The sequence below is a fragment of the Chanodichthys erythropterus genome, chromosome 4 (genome assembly GCF_024489055.1).
Source record: "Chanodichthys erythropterus isolate Z2021 chromosome 4, ASM2448905v1, whole genome shotgun sequence".
Lineage (NCBI taxonomy): Eukaryota > Metazoa > Chordata > Actinopteri > Cypriniformes > Xenocyprididae > Chanodichthys > Chanodichthys erythropterus.
In genome coordinates this window covers 24372568-24384631 of record NC_090224.1, presented here as the reverse complement: position 1 = coordinate 24384631, position 12064 = coordinate 24372568, and the positions used below count along the sequence as shown (strand labels likewise).

General features: G+C 34.9%; 1 protein-coding gene across 1 annotated transcript in view; it reads right to left on the bottom strand.

The window, feature by feature from the left end:
• LOC137018674 (exostosin-1) overlaps positions 1-12064 on the bottom strand; it is a 420441-nt gene that overhangs the window by 36801 nt on the left and 371576 nt on the right. The window contains exon 7 of the mRNA XM_067383379.1: positions 6285-6380. Coding sequence (XP_067239480.1) covers positions 6285-6380 — 96 coding nt within the window. The remainder of the gene's footprint in view (positions 1-6284; positions 6381-12064) is intronic.

Sequence of the window (12064 nt, the reverse complement as noted above, 5' to 3'; positions counted from 1 at the left end):
AGTCTTTGTCCTGCAGATGCTGCCGCCTGCTTGGTTTGGCTCCTCAGCAAAAACCTGAAGATGCGACGCACCTGCTGCTCATTATATACCCGTGCTGTGAGGTGAGCAGCTGATGCATATGATTGCATGGCAATGTGCATTGGCTTGTTGTAGTTACACTACTAGCGAGATTCCTATTCGTCGGTCTGTCCGACGTACGTCTCCATTCCCTCCTTCAGGGAACGAGGGTTACCTTTGTAACCGAGACATTTTACTATCCTTGTGGGTACCATTTGGTCCAGGCAAAGTAATATAAACACACACACACACTCACTCACACACACACACACACACACACACACACACACACACACACACACACACACACACACACACACACACACACACACACACACACACACACACACACACACACACACACACACACACACACACACACACACACACACACACACACAAATCACCTCTGGGATGAACTCTCTCCCTCTTATGACCTCTGGAGATTGCATTTCTAGTGAAAACAAAGTGCATGTTTCTCTATTAAGCTTTTATCTCAGTATTAAACAACTCCAATTTATCTTGATCAGGACTCAGATAAAAGCGTGTTATGATTTGGATGTGGTGTTTGATAGCTTATTAGTCACAATATGATTTAATTTTGACAAATGGCTTTTGATTAAAATTTTGATTATCTATTTCACACTTGTTTGACACATTAATTCACAGTCCTTTCAAAGTAAGATGCTGCATTTATTTAGAGCTCTGGATTATGTGTTTCTGATCTAGATGCTTTTAAAAACCATAGTGTTTTTTTTAATTATTATCAACAGTTATATCAGCAAAGACTAAACTTGGATTAAAATTAGGGTAGGAGTCTTCAGCTTTTTTCAGGTGGATAGAAAGATATATAACCAACTCATATTATATATTTTACATATATAAAATAAATGTTGCATTTAAAGACTGGCCAGTGGCGTGCACAGTCCTCCGGGAGGGCAGGGGTGCAATGGGAACACGACCACAAAGGGCACTTTCGCTTTTGCGATCAAAGGGGCAGGGGCTCAAGTGCCCCCCACCCCCCATATGTTAATTACAGTGTGTTAATTACAGTGACAGTGAAAATCATATATGTCTCCTGTAAACTATATGGAGTAAAATCCATTAATGTAAAATCAAAAAGCTGTTAACATTTTGATGAATGATACTCAGATCTTCCTGTCATGATGATGATAATTGAAATGTCAGTCTCATAATGAATCTCTTGAGATGATGAATTGTTTTGTTGGGTCATTGACGTATGTGCATCAGATATCTTCAGTTCCCCAATAGAAAGGAATTTTAAGTGGTCTAGATGACCCTTGAACTTGCCCCTCTGCTGTTTCTCCTGTCTGAATAGAGTTTCCCATAGCAAAACTTTTGACTAACACAATAATGTCTGGTCCAAATTGCAGCTTATTCTGTCCATGAATACATTTCTAGAGGCTGTTTCAGTGGCAGGAAATCATTCATACTACAATAACAGTCGTGTGCAGATGTGATACTCATTATCTTTTATATATTTGATGCAACTAACCTGGCAAACCTTGGCAGATGGGTATGGAAAGGATGGTAGGAGTGTTTAGGAAACCTGTTGATACCTTATATATGTATATCTAGCTAACATTTTTATTATCATACCTGAAGGTTTATTTATTCTCTACATATATATAAATATATTAAATAAAAAGTACATCTCCAAGGTAACAGATGCAGAGATCATGGTTGCTACGGCAGGAATGCAGAGCTGATAGAAACACTTTATATAAGAGACTTCAGTCCACCTGCATTTGATTATCAGTTTGAAAATGTATTATATTTAAGTTTAGATGTTTGCCAATGAGCAACAAAACAGAATCCAGATTCTAATATGACAATCTACTTTTCAATGGTGCATAACTACAAACTCTAGATAAATGTAATTTAATTATCATAGGCTTTACTGAGATAGCCCTGTAATCCCTTTCAGTGTGGTACAGTACAGTACAAAAACAAACTGTTAGGCTGAGAAATGTGCACACATTTTTGAGAAAGTGGAGCACTGAAAAATATATATGGACAAAAATATTGGGACACATTAATTCTTGAAATGAGGTGTTTCAATCAGACCCATTGCCACAGGTGTATAAAATTAAGCACCTAGCCATGCAGTCTGCATTTACAAACATTTTTAAATATAAATGGATTGTTCTGGAGAGCACAGTGAATTCAAGCATGGTACTGTGATAGCATGCCACCTTTGCAATAAGTCAGTTTGCAATATTTCATCCCTGCTAGATATTCCACGTCAACTGTAAGTGGTATTTTTGGAAAGTGGAAGCATTTAGGAGCAGCAGCAACTCAGCCATGAAGAGAAAGATCATGTAAAGTCACAGAGCGAACTGGATGGTGCGTAAAAGTGGCCAACGCTCTGCTCATTCCATAGCTGCAGACTTCCAAACTTCCACTGGCATTCATTTCAGCACAAAAACCATGTGGCGGGAGCTTTGTTGAATGGGTTTCCATGGCCGAGCAGCTGCACGCAAGCCTCACATCACTAAGTACAATGCCAAGCGCCAGATGAAATGGTATAAAGCACACCACCACAAGACTCTAGAGCAGTGGAAATGTGCTCTGTGGACTGACAAATCATGCTTCTCTGTTTGGCAGTCTGGTGGATGAATCTGGGTTTGGCGGATGCCGGGAGTACCTGCCTGACTGCATTGTGCTAACTGTAAAGATTTGTGGAGGAGGGATAATGGTTCGGGGCTGTTTGTCAGGGGTTGGTCTAAACCCCAGTGAAGGGAAATCTTAATGCTTCAGCATCTTAAGACATTGTGGGAAACACTATGCTTCCAACTTTGTGAGAACAGTTTGGGGAAGGCCCTTTTCCATTCCAGCATGATTGTGCCCCAGTGCACAAGGCATTGTCCATAAAGACATGGAGTGTCTTTATGGAGTGTCACCCGGCCCGCAACTGATCTCAAAAGTAAAACATATTCCGGCCCGCTAAATTATTATTATTATTTTTATTATTATTCTCTAGTTGTCTCATATAATATTCCACATGCAAAGAAAATGTCGCTGTTCTAAGGGGCTATTCACAGATATTGCGTCACTTAAGCAGCCGCGCCACTTTCTCCTTCTTTCCAAAGCGATTATGCTCCCGTGGCGTCTGTCGTTATAGAACCATGAACTGTGCTCTCCACGATAACGAAGTTTCAAAAAAAGAAAAATTGATTTCTAGTCCTTGCATTAGCTCTACTGCTATATGGAGATGAAAATAAAAACCCGGCCTGTACAGCTATGATCAGCTGTTCGGCTGAGCTTTCGATGTTGTTATGGAAAGGCCGAAGCTGATCGATTGTTCTTTGTCACATGAAAAGCTGGAAAAACGAGCGCGCTGCACCACATGCGCTTTGCAACCACGTCGCTTCTATTATGAGCGTGTTTTCTTAAATTACAGTAAAAGCACTCATGATTTAAACACACGAAATGCGTCCGATGCGCGTCAAACGTAATCTTGGGCAAATGTGGCTCAGCTGTGTGAGCAGAAGTGTTGCCAGGTGTCTGGCAAGAAATAGAATAGTGTAGAAATGTATTCAGGGATTGCATTTGTTCTGTATTGTTCAGTGCAAGATTTTGATGCTATTTAAGCTAAAATAAAGTAAGGGAAAATATTTGCACTAACTGTTAAAAATTAATACTGATGATAACAATGATAGAGACACTGCTGTATGGGCAAAAATAGGCAAGGCAATTTTATTTGTATAGCACATTTCATACACAATGGTAGGCCTAATTCAAAGTGCTTTACATAAAGAAGAACCAAATACATAATAATAAAAATGAAACGCATAAGAAATAGGAAGTTTCAGGGTGTTTTTTGTTGTCCGTCAGAGAGGATCTAAATGCATCTATCTAGAGCAGATCTAAATTTTAGAAATGAAATTTGAAGTAAATGAGAAATAATGCGAAGGAAAGTAAATTTTCAGAAATTTTGCACTTTCTTGTGCTTGAATATTAAAATGGCCCTCCTATAAGGTGTCAATTACAGAAACGGCCCCAAGCCAATTTGAGTTTGAGACTCCTGGTATACACTATAAAAAAAGAATTGTTGGTTTAACTTAAAAAATGTAAGTTACCTGGTTGCCTTAAAATTTTGAGTTCATTGAAATAAAAAATTTGAGTTAATACAATGAAGGTGATTGGTTTAATCAACAGAAACATAAAAAAATGTTATATGAACCACATTAATTATCTAAGTTGATTTGACAAAAGAAAAAATGTTGTGATAAATGAGTAAAATAATTTTTTACAGTGTAGTAGGGCTGGGCGATATATCGTATGCGATTGTCACGCGCATCTCGTCAGTAAAGCCGGTTCCCTGATTACCGCCAAATCGCAATCACCTGCTTTCAAATGGAGCTGCATTTAATAGACAGAGCCGTAGTTCACTGACAAGCTGCGCAATAGCGCTTTCATATCACAGATGAATCGCCTTCGATAATGAACGCGATATTGCGTAGCTTGTCAGTGAACTACGGCTCTGTCTATTAAATGCAGCTCTATTTGAAAGCAGGTGATGGCGATTTAGTGGTAATCAGGGAACCGGCTTTACTGACGAAATGCGCGTGACAATCGCATGCGATATATCGCCCAGCCCTACAGTGTAGTGTTAACAAAAGAAAATGTGATGTTAGATTGGATGGAATCCCCATGTCATGTCTTGTTAAAAGATATCCGTTATGTCTGGTGTGCAAACCAGCAAAACCTGTCAACAGAAAGTCTTGTCTGGTTCCTCAAGACTCTATTAACAGCCTTCTATCAGCCTGAGAGTTTGACTGAGAAAGCCAGAGAAGAGCAGAAGCAGGAGACAAAGTGATGATAATAAAAAGAGCAGAGTTTATTAAATAATATTAGTTGTGTATGTTTCATTGCTCAGACTTTGTCTGGATGTGACACTACTCAATGATCTGACTTCGACTGACCAGTACAATTCCAACAAGTGTTAATCTTCAGACCCTTCAGTGACATAAAAATGCAGTTGCTAAAGCAACCATGCCATTTCAGCTTTTTTTGTAGAAGCCATTGGGCTCTGTTGTCGTAGCTTGCGTTTCATGGATTCATACCCAGGCGCTCAGTATTGCAAGCACAATTTTGTACCAGGTCAGCTGAGCAAGTTTACTATGGTAGAAAAGCCAAACTTATGGAGCTGGTTATGTAATGCAATTTCCAAAATGTATTCGTTAACAAATCATGCACTATGGTAAAAAGTGTTTTGCAGTCATAATATAATATTTTTCAAAGACCCGTGTGAAAATAAGTCATTATTAATCTATAATCTGCCTCTGTAATTATAATTTCGTACGAAATTATAAAAAAAAATATTCCATTTTTTTTTTTTTTTAGATTTCCCTGGAACACAGCATACTGTACATGCAATGACATTCATATTTTCTTTTAATTTCCAGAAATCTAAATGTGACCATAGTTGAAGAAACACCCAGAGTTGTAAGCAGTGTTTAGATAATCATATAATTTATCTCATAAAATATTTTTTTCCCCTCACATTATCCATGGACTCTATTTGAAAACCCTAAATGCCTAAATAGCTACAATTTCATCTAAGATAAAAACAACTAAGGGATAAGTGAGGAGACAGAGTAATCCATCAAATTAACTTGCTCATGGGCTAACTGTTTCTGCAAATAACACATGACAAGAAGATGTAAATGAGTAAAACATGTGCAAAGAGGGAAGACAGTGATCAGACAAAGTCTGAAAGGTGCAAATGATGAGATACATTCAGAATATTCACATAACCACCCACACACAGCTGTGCAGATATCACACATACAAACACATAATTTCTTCATTTTAGAGATTTTAAATGGTGACATCTGTCCTGTTATGTATTATTCTGTTTCCTTTCCATCAGAGAGTTTGTGTGTAACTTCACGTACCTTTACTTTGTGTACAAATTTGACCCCAGGAGTTAACTGAACGTGACTTAAAAAAAAAAAAAAAAACTATTTATACAGATATTTATTTTAATTTATTATTAATTTAATTCTAAAACTGCAGATATATCTAGCTTATATAATTATATCTAAATAAAAATAAAATAAAAATATTACATTAAAATAAAAAGTCTTTAACATTTAATCTTTTTAGATGTGAGTAAGTGTGCAACTGCAACTGCACGCAACCTGCAATTCCTCTCTTTTTATTTCATCATCTTTCTCGTTTTCTCTCATCTGTCTCACCTTTCTCTTGCCCTCGATGATGGAGAAGGGTATTGTGATGGAGGGCCACTTGTTTCTGGGTGATGGAGGCTTCTCACAGTTCCACAGCACTAAAATCTGAAACCACATTAAAACACATGAGTTGCACTGCACATTTCAATACACATGCAAAACCTGACTATTCATTGTTATGTGCAGGTGTGAGTAATTACTGCCCACATGCAAATAGCAATCAAAATTTGTCAACAAATCCCATACTCATTTATTAGTGCAGAAAATAGGTGTGAGAGCCTTCAAAACAAACTAGAAATTATCTAGACTTTTTCACAGTTTTAGAAACTGTGTTAAAAAAGAGCATTTGGAGATACAGCCTAATGTTAGCCCTTGTGAAAAAGAAGTGCACTTAATTGTATTGAATGTGCACTTTGTAGTGCACTTGTAGTGTATTTTCATTCTTAAAAGAATATTTTCATACAGTTTCATACAGCCACTTACATGTATTTAAAGAGATTTAACACACTTTTTCAAAAAGTTCACTTTAAAGTAAATTTTAATATTAATATTAGAGTATATTTCAATTGACCTTTTGGCAGTACACTTAACATTATTTCAAACATAATAGAAATATAAATTACATAATGTATAATGATTTACTTAAGTAGAGTAAAGTATTTACTCTAGTAGAGTACTTAAGTATTTACTTAGCTTACTTAAGCAGTCCTACTTACGTGCAAAAAAGCACTCTTAAGTTTAACTAATTGCATTTAATATACATTTTAATAAATGTATTAATGTATAAATTAAGTGTCAAAATCATTCATACTTAAGAGTATTCTTTTAAAGTACATTATTTCCAAACTGAGTATGCTAAAAGGGAGCGCATGATCATTAATACTGTGTGACACTGAATATTATACAATTTAGTATCCATCTAATATAAATTAAACCAATGTGATGTCTGCTGATAGGAAAAAGTTGTTTATTTAAACTCTATGGATAGGAGCAATGATGCAACAGGAGTAAAGACAGTGAAGCTAACATGATCTGCCACTTTTCAGATACCGCAATCATACTGAGTGTTTCGCAAAGCCAGACTTTTGACTTGTTTCACATGATTAGTTGCTGCCTACATACAGAGACATAATAAAAAATGATGTGTGGAAAACCATGTCAAAAATCGTGGACATTCTAAATGAGTTTGATTCATGCATTGACAATCATTCATCTTGTTCATGATATGATGCATTAGGGTAGTGCTGCAATTAATAAACCAACACTTTCCCCTCCAGAATGTTAAAGGAACAGCACATGCAAGATTGAAAATCATCTACTCAATCTCATATCATTCCAAACATGAATTTATGGTTACACTTTAGATTAGGGCAGAGGTACTCAAGTTCAGAGGCCAAGAGGGCAGCATTTTAACCAAATGAAACGCGAAGGGCCACAATTTATAACTTGGATCGTAAGACTTTTATTTAGGCCTACTTAAGACAATATTTGTAGTTTTACTGTTTATTTACTAAAAGTGCAGTTTTTAAGGTCTGGCTGTTGTTCACTGGCTGATGAGAGTTTGTCCATAAGACGAAAACATTGCACTTTTTTACAGTCTTTTTATACTCCATTGCACCTTTTTAACACTTTTTATAGCACCTATTTATACTCAGACAATAAATGTTTTATTATTTGTATTATTATTACCTACCTTTTAATTTGGTCAGAATCCAAAAATATTTTTTCTTTTTTTTAATGTTCAATCACAATTTTATGAATTATCTAACTATAGCCTAACCAACGTTGTAAACATGATAAATCAGATATTCTCAGTGAGCTCAATGATGTGATGACAGATCTGTAATGGGAGCACTGCTTGCTTTCGGTTTATAACACACTGACATTAAGAATAAAAGGTGTGTTTTTCATGCTGCTCGGCAACTTACACACTGCAAAGTTTGAGGAATGTCAACTGCATTTCATCATGGAAAAATAAGGCTACTTTGTTTTTTACTTGCGTGCACAGTCTCGAGCCTTTGGTGGCATTCACGAACACAAAGAGCTGAACACATGCGCACTAGAGAGATTCATGCATAAAGTATAATAAAAATACATTTATATATAGCATGATGCGGGCCACAAATGTAATGCTGACGGGCCGCCTGTTGAGTACCCCTGGATTAGGGTTTTCTCACTATTAACTGACTATTAAAAGTGATATTTGCCTCAATAATCTCCTAATTAGAGCTTATTAAAAGTTAGTAAGGTAGCTTTTAAGTTTAGGTATTGAGTAGGATTGAGGGATGTATAATTTTGCAGAATAATGTTGTGTGTGTACAGTATATATAATATACATATACACACACACACACACATATATATATATATATATATATATATATATATATATATATATATATATATATATATATATATATATATATATATATATATATATATATATATATTTCAGTTGCTAAGGCAACATTTCTTTTTCTTTTAGTTAAATGTAAAGTAAAATCTAAAAAAAAATAAAAAGATTAAATAAAATATTATATAATATAAAAATAATAACTATATAGATATATACAGTAAAAATAAATAAATAAATAAATAAAAGTGATAAAAACACACAACAAAATTGCTAAAACCTTATCCAAAATTACAGTGAAAACAGAAAATAGAAAAGAAAAATCTAATTAAAAATATTGACAAAAACTATCATAAACTACTAAAATAACACTGCTTTGGGTGGAGCATGAAAGGAGAAGTTGAGCAGAAAGTTCAGGCTGCTCTTTTACATTGAATGAATGTGAATGGTGACCAATGTGCTGTCAGCATTCGTTATTGACTGATGCACCAAATTGTGAATATGTATGGCAAAGCCGTTTTGAGTTTTATTCATTCTCAGGATATTAATTCTTGATATCAACCATTCAATTATTGATAAAAGGAATTACATTTCCACTAGTACAAACTAGAATTCTTGATATCTGTAATTGTATTTTCACTATAAAATGTCACCATGGCTGCCATTCAAATTAAATTGTTGATATCAAGAATATCCGAAATCCAATTCTTACTAGTAAAATCATAATTTTTGATATAAAAAATTACATTGTTACTAGTAAAAATGCAAATTTTTGATATCAAGAATTTAATTGGCACTACAGTAGTTGAAACGCCAGTCCTTGATATCAACAAGTGAATTGCTACTAGTAATTTTTGATATCTGAAAATGTATTTCTGATATCAATATAATTTCAGATATCTAAAATGGCTTTCTTAGTAGTAACAATCACATTCATGATATCATAAAGTAACATTGTCACTAGTGACAAACAAATTATTTATATCAAAAATTAACATTGTTCCTAGTAGCTATTCAACTGTTGATATCAAGAACTAGTAACAGAGATATCGAAAATTATCTCTTGTTACTTTGAGATTTTAATGTCCTTGTGTGTTGTGACTCAAACACGCTATAGGACTTTCTAAGTCTCGTGCACTCTTTTGATTTTAAACAAGTAGTCGGTGCCCCCACACATGCTAATGGCCATATTTTAGATCTGGTTTATGTTATGGATTATCTGTTAATTATACTGTTGTATATGACACTAATTTCTCTGATCACAAACCTGTTCTTTTTAATGTCTTTGTTCCTATTGTAACTTGTACCTCTCTGCCAACATTATGGCAATTTCGCAGAATAGACTCTATGATCCATGGCACTTTCATTACAGCTTTTGAGGATACGAGCATATCAGCATCACTTGATTCACCACTACATCTGTAAAATTCTGAAGAACATTTCACAATATTTAGTAATATTTGTTTAAGTGTTATGGATTCAGTTGCTCCACTGATATCTAAATCCATAAAATCAATTTTTTGTGTTCCAAAAAACAAAACAAAAACAAAATAAAGACTTTTCAACAATATCTATATGGGACGATTTCAAAACACTGCTTCAGAGCTTTACAAATCGAATCAGTGAATAGGAGCGCCAAAGTCACGTGATTTCAGAAGTTTAGCCATTTGATAGGAGATCCGAATCACAAATTCAAAACAAAAGATTCAGTTGAAATCAGCCCATATAGATATTGTTGAAAAGTCGTTATTTTTTTTTTTTTTTGGCGCACAAAAATAATTCTTGTCACTTTATAAAATTAAGATAGAACCAATGAACTCACATGAACTGTTTCAAATATGTTTTTAGTACCTTTATGGACCTTGAGAGTTTGAATGGCATTGCTCTCAACAGAGGCCTCACTGAGCCATCAGATTTCATCAAGAATATCTTAATTTGTGTTCCGAAGATGAACGGATTACGGCCGTAGAACGACATGAGGGTGAGAAATAAATGACATTATTTTCATTTTGGGTGAACAAACCCTTTAAAGCCGTCTGCTTCTCCTCATGACATGAGCCCTCATTTTTTAAACAGATTATAAATACGCTGGGACCTAGTCTGCTGCCTTTTATAAATAAATGTCTCAGCACTGGAACTGTACCAGATCAGTTAAAACATGCAACAGTCACACCTCAACTGAAAAAAAGTGAATCTAGATTCATGTATATTGTCTAATTTTAGGTCAAATCTGCCTTTTATTGCAAACATTTTAGAAAAAGTGATTGGATTGGATTGGATTGGATTGGATTGAACTTTATTGTCCAGTCTGTTTTCACAGAGAGGAAATTTTTCTTTGACACTGTAACATACATTCACTACTTAGAAATCACATCACACATCAACAACACAATTCTATAATTAAACACTGTAAGAAAGAAAAATTAAAAATATCAACAGCCATTCTATCATTTCAATTAAAATACTGTACGATTCAAGATAATCACTGCCAATGGAAAAAAAGATCTTTTAAAGACATTTTTTCTAGCCAAGGGAATTTTTAGTCTACGTCCAGATGGGAGCAATTCAAAAGCAGAGTGAAGAGGATGTGTGTTATCTTTAAAAATCGCAATTGCCATTTTACCCATGAAATGATCGAACAAGCACTGAAGTGGCTGTTGTTTTTGTCCAGTAATCTTATTTGCTTGATTAATTATTTGTGAGAGTTTGTTCTTTTGTTTTAATGTTAGATTGCCGTACCATGAAACAATATTATATGTGAGAATACTCTCTATCATTGATCGATATAACATGGTTAGGGTCTGCTGACCGATATTAAAGCTTCTCAGTTTCCTGAGGAGACCCAAGCGTTGTCGTGCTTTTTTATGAATGTACTCCACATTACTTTCAAAATTAAGTTTCTCATCTATAATTGTACCCAAATATTTAAAATTCGAGACCTGCTCTACAGTTTTTTCCTTTATAACAACTGGTTTATATTCAGATACGGTATCTACTCTTCTCAACTGATTTCTCAAACATAGCTCCTTTGTCTTTTCAATATTAAGATATAAAAAACTACTCTCAAACCAACAAATAATACTGTCAATATACTCAAAATATGAGGTGCAGTTCATTTCTTTCTGACATGAAACCAATGCCATATCATCGGCATATTTTATAAGGGTAAGGTTATCGTCATTGCACTTCAGTTCATTTATGTATACGGAAAAAAGTATTGGAGACAGTACACATCCCTGCGGTACCCCAGTATCTAAAACCAAGCAATCCGACATAACATTATTAACACAAACTCGCTGAGGGCGACCTTTTAAAAACTCCTTAATCCATAAAATCATCCAACTACTAGCACCTGACTCATAGAGGCGCTTTAAAAGAAGATGAGGTTGGACAGTATTGAAAGCGGATGAGAAATCCATGAAGAGTATTCGAACAT